Source organism: Lepidothrix coronata, unplaced genomic scaffold, assembly GCF_001604755.1.
Source record: "Lepidothrix coronata isolate B3197 unplaced genomic scaffold, Lepidothrix_coronata-1.0 Scaffold46, whole genome shotgun sequence".
Taxonomy (NCBI): domain Eukaryota; kingdom Metazoa; phylum Chordata; class Aves; order Passeriformes; family Pipridae; genus Lepidothrix; species Lepidothrix coronata.
In genome coordinates, this window is record NW_016690226.1 from 4,932,324 (window position 1) to 4,949,481 (window position 17,158).

General features: G+C 50.0%; 2 protein-coding genes across 3 annotated transcripts in view; one reads left to right on the forward strand and one right to left on the reverse strand.

The window, feature by feature from the left end:
* Positions 1-1,973, reverse strand: part of CDCA3 (cell division cycle associated 3) — a 6,152-nt gene extending 4,179 nt beyond the window's left edge. The window contains exons 1-5 of the mRNA XM_017814604.1: positions 1,767-1,973; positions 1,560-1,689; positions 1,268-1,477; positions 192-313; positions 3-47 (exon numbers count right to left, since the gene is read on the reverse strand). Coding sequence (XP_017670093.1) covers positions 3-47; positions 192-313; positions 1,268-1,477; positions 1,560-1,689; positions 1,767-1,880 — 621 coding nt within the window. The 5' untranslated portion in view covers positions 1,881-1,973. The remainder of the gene's footprint in view (positions 1-2; positions 48-191; positions 314-1,267; positions 1,478-1,559; positions 1,690-1,766) is intronic.
* A 223-nt stretch (positions 1,974-2,196) lies between these two features.
* Positions 2,197-17,117, forward strand: USP5 (ubiquitin specific peptidase 5). Of its 2 annotated transcripts, none has more exons than XM_017814837.1 (20): positions 2,197-2,404; positions 3,847-3,972; positions 4,267-4,333; positions 7,179-7,312; positions 7,597-7,742; positions 8,047-8,231; positions 8,823-8,917; positions 9,434-9,627; positions 9,780-9,851; positions 11,092-11,173; positions 11,395-11,520; positions 11,958-12,111; positions 12,496-12,670; positions 13,922-14,010; positions 14,206-14,397; positions 14,951-15,094; positions 15,252-15,397; positions 15,484-15,634; positions 16,258-16,342; positions 16,513-17,117. In XM_017814837.1, exons 1-20 carry the CDS (start codon positions 2,297-2,299, stop codon positions 16,604-16,606), a joined length of 2,565 nt encoding a protein of 854 aa, XP_017670326.1. In that variant the 5' UTR covers positions 2,197-2,296; the 3' UTR covers positions 16,607-17,117. The 2 variants fall into 2 exon arrangements, with proteins under 2 accessions (XP_017670326.1, XP_017670327.1); XM_017814838.1 differs by having other exon boundaries at positions 2,198-2,404; positions 14,206-14,328; positions 16,513-16,759.
* The last annotated feature ends 41 nt before the right edge of the window (positions 17,118-17,158 follow it).

The window sequence follows — 17,158 nt, forward strand, 5'->3', positions numbered from 1 at the left end:
ACTTCCTTCTTTTCCCCAAGGTTCTCTCCCAACACATGCTTCTTGCCCTAGAGAAATAAAAAACCCAAACAAAGTGTAAAACACAAATTAATTGATGGTTAGGTAATTCTCAGTGAAACATGTAGCCTATTTTCAGGCCATTCAGCTTTGGCTCTCTTGTAACAATGTAAAAAAGTGATGGACTTCTTTACCTGGCGAGGAGCAGGAGTACTGGGAGAATTATCATCTCGTAGAATGCTGAGGGGAGAGCGGCCAGTTCCTCCAGATGTTGCCATGATTTTGTTGTTGGGCTTGTGTCTTACAGGCTTGCTCACTAGTTGACAGAAGGAAACACATCAGTGCATCACAAGGCTAGAAGGTCCTAGATTTTAAATGCCTCCTGGCCTTTATGATCTAGCTTGCTTGCCTATACAGCAAAGACTTAGCTGAGGACTTCTAGGCAAAGGGATCACAGAAAGGTTGATGTTGGAAGGGAACTCAGAGGACCTGCTCCAGCAGGGCCACCTAGAACCAGTTGCCCAGCACCATGTCCAGGTCATTTTTGAATATGTCAAATGGAGATTCTGCAGCCTCTCTGAGCAACCTGCTCCAGTGCTCAGTCACCCTCTCAGTGAAAAAAAGTGTGTCCTGATGGTCAGAAGCTTCCTGTGTTCCATTTTGTCTCTGTCGCCTCTAGTCCCACCACTGAAAGGAGCCTGGGTCTCCCTTCCGTTATTTATATGTGTATTATAAGATACCCCCTGAGCCTTTTCTACCCCAGGTAAAACAGTCCCAGCTCTCAGCCTCTCCTCCTAGGAGAGATGCTCAGCATAGAGCTTTCTGTAGCAGAGTCCACATCACAGACTCATCCATAGCACTGTGACGTGCTTCCCACCCTTGCTCCCTAACTCTTCCCGAGGAAAAGCTGAAAGGTTTCTTTGAACAGGTCTTCGTAATCACAAACCTATCTCAGAGAGGGGAGCAGTTTACATATACCTCTTGGTTTTGACTACAGGTTGAAAACACAATTTCTCAACTCTTCAAAGAAACAGGTTTGATAACCCAACACCTCCCAAAGGGGCCTCCCAGCTGCAGAGCCTCCAGATCAGGCTGCCCGGGGTGGTGGGACACAGCCGAACCGGGGGATGAGGACAAGGCTTCTGTCAGGGGGCAAAGCCTGGAGAAGGCAACCGATTCCGAGGCTGCCGAGAGCCCCGACTTGCTCACACCACGACCCGGGCGGCTCTCGGGGACACGGAGCCCTGTCACCGCCACACCGAGTACTTACCGGAGGTCAAGCCGTGCCCGGCGGGGCGGGTGGGCCGAGAAGGGCCCGTGCTGGGGGAGAGCGGCCCCTCCGGCTCCCCCACCGCGGGCGGGGCGCTCCGCCGGGCCGGCTCCTCGGCGGGATCTGTCACTCCCGGCGGCGCCGGCTCCAGGGCCGCGGCCTCTGCCCCGAAGGCCTCGCTGAGCTGCTTCACTAGGCGGTCCACGCTGTCTGCCGGGGGCGGAGGAGGGTGGGGTGAGCCGCCAGGCTGGGCATCCCCTACCCCGCGCACCCCCGCACCCGCCTCACTTACCACTCGACACGGCTCTCATGGGCGTGCGGGAGATGCCGGGCGTGGGCGAGCGCGGGTCCCGCTCTTGGGTGGTGCCCGCCGGCGGCTCGACGGGGCTGGGCTGCGGGCTGCCCGCCGGGGAGCTCACCACCTGCGGAGAGGGCAGCCGTGGGGGCGGCAGGCCGCAGCCGTCCGGGGCGGGGCGGCGGCGGCCGGGAGGGCGCCTACCTCGATGGGGGTGCGCAGAATGCCGGCGGTGGGGGAGCGGGGGTCGCTGACGTGCGCTAGGTGCTTGTTGCAGGGCGCGGCGGGGGTGGCAGGGGCGCTGCCCGAGACCCCCATGGCAGTGACGGCTGCGCTGCTGCTGAGCCGCGCCGTTCAAATCTCCCGCGCGCCGGCCGGTGCCGCTGCCCATTGGCCGTCGCATGGGGGCGTGGCCCGGAACGCCCCGCCCATCGTCCCCGCCCCCGTCCGCCCGCCGGCCCCGCTGTCCCCGCCCGTCACGTCCCGCCTCGTGCCGCTGTCAATCTTCGGACACTGACCCGCCCCCCACGCTCCGTTTTGCGTTGTTATTGGTCAAGAAGCCCAGCACCACCCCCTGTGACGGAGGCAGGGTGGCTGCGATTGGCCGAGCCGGCCGGTGGGCACCACCAGCCCGGCCCTCAGCCTCACTGCTGACTGGCCAGAACCCACCTGATCGCGCCGGGCTGCGATTGGGCGGGGAGGGGCTGAGGGCGGTGCCGCAGTGAGCCGCTGTCATGGCGGAGCTGAGCGAGGCGCTGCTGTCGGTGTTGCCGTCCATCCGGGTGCCCAAGGCTGGCGACCGCGTCCACAAGGACGAGTGCGCCTTCTCCTTCGACACGCCGGTAAGCGCGCCCCGCCGCCGGCCCGCCCACCCGCCCGCTCGCCCGGGCTACTCCCGCCGCGGCCGGCTCACACCCTGCCGCCCTCCCGGGCGCCGCCCGCGCGGGACCTCATGGGACTTGTGGTTCCCCGGAGGCTGCGGCGGCCGAGCCGGGGCGGCCTGCGGGGCCCTCGCGAACTACAGCGCCCGGCGTGCCGTGCGGCGCGTCCAGCCCGCCCGCGGCGCGCTGGGGGCTGTAGTTCTGGGACCAGGGCGGGCGTGGGCAGGGCGCTCTCCCCGACCAGCCGCGGCCCGGCCCGGCCGGCCCTAGAGAGCGGTTGCCCCCGGCCCGGACCCGCCGCTGCGAGGCCTCCCTGGGACTTGCGGTCCGGCGATGGGCGGGGGGTCGGGGCGCGCCCCGGGCCCGCCATTGGCGGCGGGATTCGGGCCGGGGGTCCCGCCCTGCCGGGGTCTGAACCTCCTCCAGCCTCGTCGCGCGGTGTGGCCCGGCAGGCGGGGGCCAAGGCCGTGCTGTGTCATTAAGATGGCAGTGGTCCCTTCTCCAGCCATCTCCACCCCGCCGGCATCCCTGCGTCTCCTGCGCTACCCACGCCTGGCCTAGGCGGACCAGGGGAGGCGCAGGCGGCAGGAGAGCGAGGTCCCCCCTTGGGCTTCTCCGCCGGTGCTCGTCCGGGCTGAGCCCCAGTCCACCAGAAATGGGCTGTAATTGGAAGATACGGGTCCTTCGAGGAAGCGGCACATGGCATCCTGGCCGTCCTCCCCTCCCCGAGCCCCACAGTGATGCCTAGCCTTGCGCTGCCCACTCTGACTGTCTCAGCTGCTGCTGAGACCTTAGTGGTTTTGCTCTTTCCAGCCTCTGCATTTGGGTCTCTCACCCTTTCAATTTTGAAAGGATACTTCTGCTGAACGAGCATGGTGTTTTCCAGCTGCTGGGGGGATAGTGGGGCTCATTCTGTGTCTGTTTTGGAGCTGCTCACAAGCTTTTGAACCCAATAGCAAAAGTAAACAGTGGTCTGTTAACCTTATTCACACTGTAGCTTGGCAGCATTCCCTGTGGCACTGGGAATCATGCTCTTGGACAGGGTGCCACAGTTTTGCTGGTAATGATTGTACTGTGCTCTGAACTTGTGAACTGTGAGTGCTAAGGGCCTTTTGCAAGATAGACTCCTGGGGAAGCTCAGACTTTCCTGGTTCAGTAGCACCCTGCCGTAAGTGAACAGGCAAATAGTTTTTTTAATATGTCATCATGACAGGAGTGCCTGTTGTGGGACAGCCAGGCAGGGGCTTGCCATCTTATTTCTGACTCGCTGCTAAGTGACTGGTATGTAGGAATGAGCTGTTGCCATGATTTACTGAATAATGACTAGTTTTCCGTGCCTATCCTAGCAGCTGGAATGGCATTCTTTCCCACCTCCCTTCAGTTTTATTCCTCCTTCCTTCCAGGAGTCAGATGGCGGCTTGTATATCTGCATGAACACGTTCCTGGGCTTTGGGAAGCAGTATGTGGAAAGGCACTATCAGAAAACAGGCCAGCGAGTCTATCTGCATCTCAAAAGAACACGTAAACCGGTAAAAAATAAAAATATATATGCTCAAACTTGTTCTGAAATTGAGAGCTGGGCTGTGTCTCTTTATTCAGCCAGATACAGTTTATTCTCCTCAGACACAACTGATGTTTTTCCTGGTGAATTGAGGGACACCAGTCCTTCAGCTCTGCTTATGTTGCATTGTTGTATGGATTGCCCATGCTATTTCGGCCCAGCTTCCTTCTATTCTCAGGGTAGCTTAATTTCAATCCTTAAGGCCTGCCACCGCTTGCCTGTCCCCCTAATTCTATTTCCGTATTTCTTGTCAATGCCATAGAAGGAAGAAGACACCAATTCCAGTGCTGGGGACCCCCCAAGGAAGAAACCAACTCGCTTGGCTATTGGTAAGGAAGTACTTGTGCACTCTGTGGTCCTTGTTGTTTTGAGCCAGCTCTCTGGAGCTGCCTGGCTCGTCTCTTTTGCCTTTACTCTTCTGGGCTAGTATGACTGGCCAAAGTAAGACTTCACGTTTTCTAATGTGTCTCAGGTGAACAGTTTCTGCAGAACAGTCATTGAGGTGGTAGTTGTGTTTTGTGTCCAAAGTTGCATCATGTTTTTTGTGGATAAATACATTTTGTATCCTCTCTGCATGCCTGGCTCAGCTTGTTATGGTTATAACCAGAATGGGATTGTTGCTTAAACAGGATGTGCCCAGTGTGGGGCTGAAGGAAGTTTGAGAAAATATATGTCTGAGAAAAGTAAGTTTGAAGCTTCTGACAGATAAACTATTCTGTAAACTTCTCGGATATCGAACTAGTGTTATTGATATAGATGGGGAAGAAGTTAATGGTAAATGCCCTATTAACGTTTTTGGCTCAATAGGTCTTTGAAATACAAGGCTGATGCTGGAGAAAATACGTGTGAACATTAAAATATTAAAAACAAGCCCTTTTTTTTTGAAGAACAGGGCTGGTGTTCCATTATTCTCTTGCACCAACTGAAAAGGCTGTCATGGCAATCAGTGGAGATGCTGCTTATTTGGTGCAGTCTCAGCTCGTAATTTCTGAACCATTATGGGGACACATAAAGCAGAGGACAGGAACATTTGTAGCAGTAACAGGTTCTTGGCTTGCTGGAAGCTGACCACTAGAGGGAAATCCAGAACCTGGACTGGGAACATCTTGCTTTTGGCTCACTTTTTCCACTGCTGCCGGAGCACAAACACTGCTATTAAGGCTGTCAGCTGCTCTCTGTTTGGATGGTGAGCTGAATGGAGTCCAAAAGATCACTTCTAGCAAAATTGAGACTAGAATCTGTTTCTTCAGGTAGCCAGTGCTTTTATTGATACAATTATGCTGCTTTTGGAGAGATGAGGCCCAGTTTGCATTATGAGTTACTTCTGCATCCTGAATTCTACAAAGGTCTTGAGAGAAGTGTTATCAGTGGGTTGGCAAATATCTGCCTGTGATAACAGTTTAGTGGTGTGAATGGATCAGGAGAGAATAAAAGAAACTATTAGCCCTGTGACACAGTGGTCTTAAGTTCAGGAGAGATTTTTTTTATCTTTATTTTAGCCAAACTATGGTGGTTTAGCTAATCCTGACACAGGAGATTTTTTTAAAGTACTAGAAAGATTTCAGAGCAAAATGTCATTAGCTGCAAAATGTAGCCCTTGATCTCTCTGTACCTCATTCTCCCCTCTCCATGGAAAAAAAAAAAGAAATCTACAGTGCTTGCCTCCTATGCCTGAATGTTGGTTGAATGACTTTTGTAGTCTGTGGTGCGTAGATACCATGGAAAGGGAAGCAGTGTGCCTCGTGGCAAGGTGTTGGCTATAAGTGGGGGGGAAAGGACTAGGAGTCAGTCTGCTGGCTGAAGACACTCTTACTCAAATAGAGCCTCAGAAGGTTCATATAACCACTGAGGGAACCTCACCAGTCTGGTTTAGTTTGTTTAGATTTTGGGAATCGTGTAATGCCCTGAGGGATTGTGTATTGCTTTACTCTGTGAAGTGGTGACAGGAAATCTCTCTGGGCTGTGCTGAAGAGGCACAGAAGAGGATTATCTGGGTATGTTGTTGCATGATGCTGGGGACTGTTTTCAGGTATTTCTAAAATCACCGTATTCATAGGTAGCAGTTTGTGCACAGTGTAAAAATTGTAGGTATCTAAGGAGGGAGTTGCAGAAGATCTCATGGGACCGTGTGTTTTTGTCAATAATGTTCTAAGGAAATGCAGTAGTGGTTATCAGAACTATGTCACACAGAGGATTCTTGAGGCAGAGACACTGCACAGCAAAAGCTTGTATTCCCTGCAGAGATTTGTTGCAGTCACAGATGTTCGTAGATCTGTTGCAGAGGTTATTGGAGCCACAACGTGCAATTTTTCAAGGAATAAAGGAAATTCAGTTTAAAAAATCAGGGGGTTTAGGCTGCTGATAAACCCTGTCTGTCTTGCCTGTTTCCTTCTGGGATGTAGCATGTGAACACCTGGAGAACAGGAACGGCCAAGCTTTTTCCCTGAGTTCCTACATAATTCAGAACCTGTTCCCTGCTGTAGTTGAGGGAATCTGCAGAAACTACAGATGTTTTAGGTGAACATCCATCATGACTATTGGCAGCTGGCAAATAACCTTTTATTTATGGATCTCCCATTTCTGTTTCAACCTCTGGAAAGCAAGGCTAAGTGTACATGAGAAACTACTAGCACTATACCTTTCCTAAGACTTTTTCTGCGATTCTGGATGTTCCAGGGGAGTTCCTGGTTCTTCTTGCTTGAGTTCAGGACTCTGAACTATCCTTTCTGGAAAAGGCAAGAAACAGAGGCAGGCTCCTTAAAGATGCTGGCAGAGCTGACCTGTGCACAGGGCTGCAAGATGATCTCTTCATGCACATCTCCATTCACCATCTTGAGTCTTCTGGTGAAGGATGAACACCAGTGCTTTATCTTGGCTCTGTTCTAGAACAAGTGGTTTTTTTCTGGTTGTAGCCAGGGTCTAGAGACTCTTTTTAAGCATCGGTAAAAAGAGCTGGGAAAAGGCAAACCTGTTGTCATTGGGCTTCTATTTGCTTCTGTGAAGTCCACACCGCCAGCAGAAATTTTGGGATCCAGAAGTGGAAGAAAGGTTGTAGATCACTGATTTAGAGCTTTATCTCAGTCAGAGTGCTTTATTTCATGTAAACTCTGGGCAAAGAAGCTTGGCAAGCTCTTTGGTTTTACCTGTTACCACAATGTTTCTTTCTTCCTGTAGGTGTAGAAGGTGGATTTGACATCACAGAAGAAAAGTTTGAATATGACGAAGATGTAAAAATAGTAATTTTCCCAGACCATTTGGATATTCCTCGTGATGGGCTGGAGGGCCTACCAGACATGGTCAGAGATAGGGTATGTTTGGGTGTAGGCCTGTGTTTTCTATTGATGAGGAAATGTACCTTTACAGAGAAGGAAACACTACCCTGTGAAAGGGATCCTGCAGAGCTGCTGTGAAGTCCCAGCTGGCAGTAAGCAGGACTGTTCTGCATTTACACAGTTCTTTATGTTATGAAGTCCTGGCTTGTATGTGACTGAGGCTCCATAACACAACTGACTTGCCTAAATGTACAGTGTTGTGCTACTGGAAGCTTCTTTCCATGTGCCCTTCATGTTTTTTCCTGCTGTCCTAATTCCAGATTGCCAGTGCAATTGAGGCCATCCTGACAGCAGATTCAGCCTCACGGAAGCAGGAGGTGCAAGCTTGGGATGGGGAGGTTCGACGTGTTTCCAAACACGCTTTTTCTCTGCACCAACTTCAGAACGACGTCCGCATCCCACCATGGTGAGCTTAGTACTGAAACTAGGTGTGTCCCAGACCTGTCCCCGTCACTTTCTTCTCCTGTCCTGTACTGCAGCAGCAGATGACACTGCTTTTGTGAGTCTCTGAGTGTGCCTTGTTATAGTAAATTCGGGGGAGATGGCAAACTAAGGCATTTCAGGATGCTCAGTGTTCTGAAATGAAAGAGGATTGAGATTGCCTATAGTACAGGTAATGCGGTCAGCAGTGGGTAGTAATGGAGAGGGCTTGGGAGGTAGGATCCAAAGGTTTTCGCTCTGATCTCTTTTTCTCTGTTCCTTGTCCATAGTGGCTGGAAGTGCAGCAAGTGTGACATGAAGGAGAACCTGTGGCTGAACATGACGGACGGAGCCATCCTCTGTGGTCGGCGCTACTTTGATGGCAGTGGTGGCAACAATCACGCGGTCGAGCATTACCGAGAAACTGGCTACCCACTGGCTGTGAAACTGGGAACAATTACTCCTGATGGGGCTGGTGAGAAGGGGATCCTCTGTGGGGAAATCCCAGGCACACTTGGGCTGACTTGGGTCTCTGACAAGGCAAGTCAGGGAGGATTTCCAGGTATGGGACTAATGCTGCCCATCGTATGACCTGGAATGTGCAGTGTCATCCCATTGTGAACTTCCCCACTCTGATGTACTTCTTGTATGAGGTGAAGAAACAGCTGATAAAACCTTGCCTTCCTCTTCCACTCCCTTGTAACTGGAGGACTTTAGAATAGTTATCCAGATTGCCATCTTATTTTCTGTGGTGGGGTGTTTATCAAAGAATCTTAAGCAGAGAGTATATGGCACAGTAACCCAATTTCCTCACTCCGAGCGTATGTGTACCTCTGTACCTCGATCAGTGGCAAAGTTGTTTGTCTTGTCAAGTTGTTTGTCTTGTCACGTCGTTCAGAGGAATCTCAGTGTTCTGTGATGCTATTCTGCTGAGGAGGAAAAGAAACCCCAACTGCCCAGTTTGTCAAAACTCACAGTTCTGAGCACTCTGTTCTCTTCATCCAGCTATGAATTTGAGATCATAGGCCATTATAAGTCTCTGTTTCTCCTCTGTGTTCCTGCATAGATGTCTACTCCTATGACGAGGATGACATGGTGTTGGATCCCAACCTGGCAGAACACCTGGCACACTTTGGGATTGACATGCTCAAGATGCAGAAGGTGAGGGGGAAGGGTGATCCTTCATAGGCTGAGAGGGAGAGAGTAGCAACTCTAGGTATTTTGGTTGGATTCCAGCTTTCTGTGACTATGCAGAACCATTCCTGGTCAAGAAACCCTGGGGTTTTTTGTCACACAGAGAGTTATCTCATCTACCTCTCTTCTTTCACTGCCTTTTTTGCCTTTCTTTCATGTCCCTCAAGTTTATTTCCTTGGGGTTATGTGTCAGTACTGTGGGCAGAGAGACTCCCAGGTGCTGAGTTTTGTTCCCTAGATTCAGTGTTAGTGTGTGATTTCTATGCCTCTTTTCAAGGAATGGTTCAGATTTCTCCCGTGTTTGTTATCCTTCGTCTTTCTGTTACAGGTATTCAGATATATAGAAACAATTCTTGTTTCTTCCTCCTCCCTGAATAGCATAAACCGCAATGGATTTGACTATGTGTATCTCTACAACTTTTCACACCTCTAATGTGCCCTTGAGTCTGTCTTGAGGATTTTTCCTGTTCTTTCCCTCTGCAGACAGACAAAACAATGACAGAACTGGAAATAGACATGAATCAGCGCATTGGGGAGTGGGAGCTCATCCAGGAGTCTGGCGTGCAACTCAAGCCTCTCTATGGGCCTGGGTACACTGGTATCCGTAACCTGGGCAACAGTTGCTACCTCAATTCTGTGATGCAGGTGCTGTTCAGTATCCCAGACTTCCAGAGAAAGTAAGTGAGTTTAGTCACCCTTTTCCATTAGTCTGGGATCAGTAGGAAGGTCTCCTAGAGCTGGGAGCTTCTGTTACAGTAATCATGCTCAGAACTGCCTCTATACTAGATGAACCTATATATCCCTTAGATTGTCTCATTTTGCTCTGCAGGTATGTGGACAAGCTGGAGAAGATATTCCAAAGCGCACCTTCAGACCCCACACAGGACTTCAGCACACAAGTGTACGTAGAGTTTTGGTGAGAGAAGGAAGGCCAAAGCTGCCTGGGTGCATCCCTTCTTTGCTGGTTTGTTCAGGTTTCTCCTTCACTCTCTGTTTCCATGCCCACCACCGAAGACACTGATCCTCAGTGATCAATAAGGATGTAAGCTAAGAAATTCAGCTGAATGCCCTAGGTGCAGAGGACAGAGAGCACCTCAGTGTTCATGGGAGGCTCTTAAATGAGTTATGTGGGAAGACAGTATTGTCTGTCACCCCAGGGGGATTTCTGGTAGGCAGCTTCTGTCTGCATAACAGCAAAAGTGCTTGCTGTCTGCAATGGAGGGAGATTGTAAAGAGCAAAGGAATATGTAGATTTAGTCAATTTTATTCTCAATGGGTAATTTATATATGCTTAAAGAGGCTTCCCTCGAGAGGTGTTGTGTGAGCAATAGCAGGAGAATATGCAGATGGAGGAACACAAGATTTAGGAGGGTTTTACATTTTAAATACATGAAATCTATGCTACAGCTGCTCTAAAACGGCAAATCAGCATGTGGAGGTTTGGGATGAAGAAAGGGAAGGTGGCATTTGTGGAAGGGAGCTCAGTGGTAGGGGTGGTTTCTAAATTTGGACAGCCTGGAGTGAGTTGTTCAATGAGAGGGGATTAAGATGAGACAGCCAGAAAGCAGAGGGAAGAATTGGTAAGGTTTGGTTCCAGACAAATGGCAGTATTGATGGGGAATGACTTGAGTGAAGTGAAACAGTAGGAGAGTCAGCATAGGAGGAAGTTCCTGAACACTTCTATTGTCCATTAAGTGCCTCATACAGTCATCCCTGATTTTTCCTCTGGGAAAAAGTGATCAGTCTGCTCACAGCAATGCTATTTCTGGTTCAGACAGTGTCCCTGTGCCCTGTTGTCTCCTGCACAGTCAGACAGACTGCTACCTTACCCATGTTGGGCTGCAGCTCAGTTTGGCTGTTACACAATTGCCATGTGGCTCAGCAGCCGCTTTTCCTTTATGTGCTACTCAGTGTGCAAGCAGTGGTTGAGGTTGATGCCCAAAAGTCCTGGTAACTTTGAAGTCAGTGATATCTCCTGGGGCCAGAGGGCAGACCACAATAAGATGATCTTGTCTGGTGCAGCAGTGAAAGCTGTTACCTGTGAGACTGACAGTGTTAAAGCTGGATGGGTTGCTGTGGCTCCCGGAGTATGTGGGATTGAAGAAACTGTTTTGATGCTAACAGTGACTTCATCATTCCAGAGCCAAACTGGGCCATGGACTGCTTTCTGGGGAGTATTCAAGGCCAGCCTCTGCAGATGGGGAACAGCAGCCTGATCAGAAGGTGATCCTTAGATATGGCATCCTCTTGATGTGTGTGTTGCATGAGGTACTGTGTGTACTATGTAGGAAAGGAGAGAGAACCCTTTCTGCAGACATTTCCTAAGGCTTATTCCAAGACCGTGTCACCTGAAGAAAAAGCATGGCTAAGAGTAGCGTGCTACTTGCCAGGACACATGCTTGGCAAATTATGACCACTTTCCTGTTCCACTTTGTTGTTTGCAGGGTATGCAAAATGGCATTGCTCCACGCATGTTTAAGTCCCTCATCGGAAAGGGGCACCCGGAATTTTCCACTAACCGACAGCAGGATGCCCAGGAATTCTTTCTGCACTTCATCAATATGGTGGAGGTAATGGTTGAGACTGTCTGTCAAATCATGGAAAAGCCAGCTTGGTTTTCTCCCCACAGCAAGGGTAAGGAGTGGAGGTGAGAAGCTGGCAATCAGGGCAGAGAGAGGAAGAGAACACAGGGAAATTGGCCAACCAGCACCTGCCGAGGCAGAGAAGGAGAGATGCTTGGCCATGTTTTTAGGGCTGATTCCTTGGAGAAATCTCTGCTGGGAGTGGCACAGCTGGAGATGCAAATTTTCTTCTTTAGGGGCAGGAGTGCCATGGGTTCCTGGGGTAGTGAAGTTGGCTCTAGTTTCCTCTTTGCTGTCTTTTCAAGAGGACTGGGTACAGAAGTGAATACTCTTCAGCCATGTCCTGTGTGGGATCAGTGCTACTGCAGATAGTTATTTCTGCCATTCTGATGTTACATTTGTCCTTCTAATCTCTCCTTCTTCAGAGGAACTGCCGCAGCTCGGAGAACCCTAACGAGGTCTTCCGTTTTCTGGTGGAGGAGAAGCTGAAGTGCCTGGCCACAGAAAAGGTGAAATATACCCAGCGTGTGGACTATATTATGCAGCTGCCTGTGCCAATGGATGCTGCACTCAACAAAGGTCAGTAATGTGCCAAGACCTGAACAGTAGCAAACTCTATGTTTGTGTATTGTACTATTCTTACAGAACTCCTTAAATGAGAAGGGGACTTCTTTGCCACTTCTGAGGCCAGATCCTTCTCCTGCTTTTGTGGGATCAGGCTGATTTCTTCAGAGGTGGTGTGACACAGTGATGTCCCTGTGGAGCCTTTCCCTCGGACACCACAAGCTGGCCTGTGATTCAGCAAACCAGGACTGACTGCAGTAGCAGAACAGTGCTCTGGAAGTTATGCTCCATTCTTGATGGCGTGTATCTATAGGCCTGTTCCGCCCCTGGGTATAGCTTACACCAGTCGTTTTGTAGGTACCTAGAGGTGGTCCTTGATGACTCTGCTTTATTCTCTAGATGAACTACTGGAATATGAGGAGAAGAAGAGGCAGGCAGAGGAGGAGAAGCAGCCACTGCCTGAGCTGGTGCGAGCCAAGGTGCCTTTCAGCTCCTGCCTAGAGGCCTATGGAGCTCCAGAGCAGGTGGATGATTTCTGGAGCACAGCCTTGCAGGCCAAGTCTGTGGCTCTCAAGTGAGTGTGTGTCAGCTAGGCTGTGACAAAGTGGCCGTAGCTGCATCCTTGGGGACTACCTGTAGTGGCTTGGGGAAGAAGCATTACCGAAGCTTTGTAGTCAGCCACACCCTGGACCCATAGAAGATTGAAGCAGAGTGGGAATCAGTCTGTCAGTCCTGGAGTGATTGCCCCGAGTGGGCAGAACAGCAGTGTTGATGAAGTCAGATTTCAGTTGCTGAGAGGCTATGAAAATACAGTGATATTCCAGAAAACTAGTAGCTTTTGTAAATGTAAAATTTAGCTTTAGAATCAGTACTGACAGTATGGCGACAGTGGTCTTGCATGGTCTCTCAGATTTCTTTAAGTTTTTAGCTATTAAGATTAGAAAAAAACACTGAGTGTAACAGATGCAAGAGTTCTTTTTAAGAATGGTAACTTAAGTGCTAGTAGCAAAGTTTAAAGAACGGCTTTAATTTTTCTCACTGCCTGGAGCACATGCAAGAGTGAAAAGGTAGAGTGAGAAAATTACAAATGTAAGCGGCTTTCTGCTGTGATGCTACTGTGTGTTCTTCTGCAATGAAGAAGCTGGAAGTATTTTTCTAACAAATATTCTGTTAGTAAGAAATAGCTACTACAAACATCACATTGAAAAATAACATTTTGTTTTGCTTTTTAGTGAGTTGTGTTCAAACACTTTACCATTGATTAAGTTAGTTCTACAGAATGTTGCAATTATTCCCTGGTAATAAGTATCTTGTCTTACAGGCACTTCTCCCTTCACAAACATTCCCCTCTGTTTCATAGATTCCAAAATAATGTTCAATCAAATTCAGTTAACTTAAAATTCACTTCTGCTTCATATCCAAAAAAGTGCTCTTGTGCTTGAAAGCTTGTCAGTTCTTGCAGCTGTATCTGTTGGTCTAATAAAAGATATTATTTCCTCTACATTTTTTAAGGGTTAGACTTTTAATTAAACACCAAAATGTGAGGAGGCTTGTAAAATACAGGATTGGAGGGTAAGAGAGCATGTACTCTTTTTCCTCAACCCCCAAGATTTTGTGAACGTTGCACTCTGTCCCATCTTGTCAGGGCTTCTTTAGAAATGGTTCTGTTTGAGGACCTCTAAGCTCAGCACAGGAGTGCTGTACAAATAGGTGTATCCTCCTGGCTTAGAATATGCCTCTGCCCTACTTACTGATTTCTTAAATCAACTAGGTGCCCTCAATTGTTGCTGACAAAGTATTTAAAAATATTATGTGTCTCTTTCAGAACAACACGGTTCGCCTCTTTCCCAGATTATCTGGTCATCCAGATCAAGAAGTTCACTTTCGGTCTGGACTGGGTGCCCAAAAAGCTTGGTAAGAAGAATGAGAAGTACAGAACATATAGGTACTGGGAGTCACATATGGATATTGTGGTCATCATTGCAAAGAGGAAAGGAAGTACCCCAAAAGTTGCTGCAGGCATCCCCAGGGACTTACCCTTCAAGATCTCTCAGCCGAATCCTTTGTTTCTGCCCCTGTGGGGAGGCTGAGCAAGACTTTATTTTGCAGATGTTTCCATTGAAATGCCAGAGGAGCTGGATATCTCTGCACTGCAGGGAACAGGGCTGCAGGATGGAGAAGAGGAAATGCCAGACATCGCACCCCCACTGGTGACACCAGATGAGCCCAAAGGTAGCCTGGGGTTCTATGGCAACGAGGACGACGACTCCTTCTGCTCCCCTCACTTCTCCTCTCCGACATGTTAGTGATTCTCCTCCTCTCTTCCTGATGCCTGACTCATTTCCCTGCTCTCCTTGCCTTGTCTCCCATGCTAGCAGTTTCCCACTTGCTTGGACTTTCCCTGTCCCTCTGTCAGTGACTGCCAGCTGCCTCCCTTGCATGCCTGTTATGCAAGGGTGTTATGCAAAGGAGTTTGTTGATTCCTGTTCTGTGCAGGATGGTGGGGTGGCATGTCTGGTGCATTTAGAGGAGGCAGAGCTGGGGTTTATACAAGATTTAACTGGTACAGTTATTTTATTTTCACAAACCACAGTGGGAGGTTGGGTTTGGAGCCTAGGGAGGAGCCAGTGCTCCCAAGTTCATGAGTTCAGTTGTTTTGTTCTTTTGGGATTCCTGTATGTGAGACTGCACTTCTGAAGAGCAAGGGTGGTAAAGGATGAGAAGAGCAGAGAGATGGAGCTTGGTGTGAAATAAAGTCAGAAGTGGTGGCTTTGGAGGCTGTGTGACACTACGCAAAATGGAGCAGGCAGGGATGGGTGGGAGTGGGTGGCTCTAATCTCTTGTGTTCCCACAGCACCCATGTTGGATGAGTCGGTGATTATCCAGCTAGTGGAGATGGGCTTTCCCATGGATGCCTGCCGCAAAGCCGTATATTACACAGGAAACAGTGGGGTTGAGGCGGCCATGATGTGGGTCATGTCACATATGGATGATCCAGGTATGGGGCCACATGGCCATAGTGAAGCTTACTGCATCTGGGCCACGGTACTTCCTGTCCCGCTGCCACAATGGAAAACTAAAGTAGTTTGGACTTGGACTGTATCCATCCCAGAGAGATCTAACTGTTCTGAGCTGTGTTCTTTTTCCTGCTGCAGACTTTGCTAACCCATTAGTTCTCCCTGGATCCAGTGGACCGGGGTCAACTATTGCCTGCCCAGACCCTCCTTCAGAAGACAGTGTGGCCACTATTGTCTCCATGGGCTTCTCCCGGGACCACGCTATGAAAGCGCTCAGGGCGACGGTGAGAGGCATGGGTGACATCAGAGTGCAAGGATATTCTCAGGAACAGGGATTCCCAAGTTCACTGTCTTCTCTTCTTCCTTCCAGAACAACAGTCTGGAGCGTGCTGTGGATTGGATCTTCAGTCACATTGATGACCTTGCAGAAGCTGCTATGGATATCTCAGAAGGGCACTCGGCAGCTGATTCCATCTCTGAATCCGTCCCTGTGGGTCCTAAAGTGCGCGATGGGCCTGGAAGTGAGTTCCACACTGTAGGAACGTGGATTTTGGGGTGCAAACTCCACATGACTTTGTTGTCCCTGATCCATGCAGTACTACAGGTTTTAGCAGCAGTAACTCACAAAGCTGGTTTGGTTGATGAAATAGAAGCCAAGAGGAAAAGAGGAGGAATGGCGATGTAGTCCAGACCCTTCAGGCTGAGTAGGAATTACCTGGAAGCCAGTAAGAGAGAGGCAGAGGAAGTGCCATGTAGTGAAAGACAGGAAGGGCTGTGCTGCATTTTTTCAATTATCCCAGAAGGCTTTTTTGCCCTTCAGGGAAATCTGGTTCCAGTCTGTGTGCAGAATTGGTGCCAGTGCTGCTGGATGCCATATGGAGAGGGAATCCCTGCCTTACCCATCCAACACCCATGGGCTAAATGAAAAGTTGGAAGAGAGAAGGCTAAATGGAAGTTACCATCATTTCCCTACATGTTTGGCCTTAAGACCACTCACAGGCACATTTGATGGAGATCCAGTTCTAAATTATTACCCAGCAGAGCTACCATCAGGGACCTTCTCTAGAGAGGGCTTTGCACAGGGTGTTTCAGAGTAAGATGCCTTTCCTTTTTCCCTGATGATCCTTTCTTCCCTCCTCTTAAGAATACCAGCTGTTTGCCTTCATCAGCCACATGGGCACTTCGACTATGTGTGGACACTATGTTTGTCACATCAAGAAAGACGGCAGGTGAGAGGGATTTCCACAGCATAAGGGGACTTTGAGGTACTGCTTTAAATCCCACCCTGTTTCTTCAGAGGTCTTGTGGGGATCAGGGATGAGAGCAGGTGAGGGGCCTCAATGGAGTTGTGTCTTAACCATGGAATGGCATCCCTGAGCTCTTCTTGTGCCTGTTGCAGATGGGTGATCTACAACGACCAGAAAGTCTGTGCTTCTGAGAAGCCTCCGAAGGACCTGGGCTACATCTACTTCTATCAGCGGATTCCCAGCTAGAACATCCTCTTGCTGTGTGTGGTGGGGGGAGAGTGGGCTGAAGGTGTGGGGGAGGAAAGGGTGGGGGCAGTGAGGATGGGAGTAGGGTCCTTCTCTCCCCTGCTCCTCTTTCCCCAGTAGTCCCTTCATGGCCCCTCTGTGGAGACACAGGAGGAGACGAGTTAATTGACTAATTGACTGGGGGCTGGAGCCCCTGTGGACATGACTGAAGAGGGTCCGGGGGGAGGGTGGGAATATCTGTTTCTCTAGGAAATGTCCTCACTGTCCCCACCCCGGTGACACACAGCCCTAGTGCTTCGCTGCTTGGTGGGACGATGCCACCTCCTTGCTGTCCAGAAGGAGAGGAGGGGGCCTGTGTGTTACGTGTGGCTTGTGTATGGGGGGGGTTCCTCCTGCCTGCCCTGCTGGGCGGGGGCGCAGGGCAGGCAGCAAGGTGGGCCACGAGCAGCGCTTCCCCTTGTGTGCCCTTTACATGCCAAAATACACGAGGGACAAAATAAAAGTCGAAATACCCCCTTGTGTCTGTCTGTCCCCGCCTCGCTGGGGCGAAGG

Excerpts from the sequence above, each read along its gene's own strand:
- USP5 (XM_017814837.1), top strand. The coding sequence starts at position 2,297 with ATGGCGGAGCTGAGCGAGGCGCTGCTGTCGGTGTTGCCGTCCATCCGG. Across the intron at positions 11,174-11,394 it reads AACAGCAGCCTGATCAGAAG|GGTATGCAAAATGGCATTGC; the intron begins GTGATCCTTAGA and ends TGTTGTTTGCAG. Across the intron at positions 16,343-16,512 it reads CACATCAAGAAAGACGGCAG|ATGGGTGATCTACAACGACC; the intron begins GTGAGAGGGATT and ends TGCCTGTTGCAG.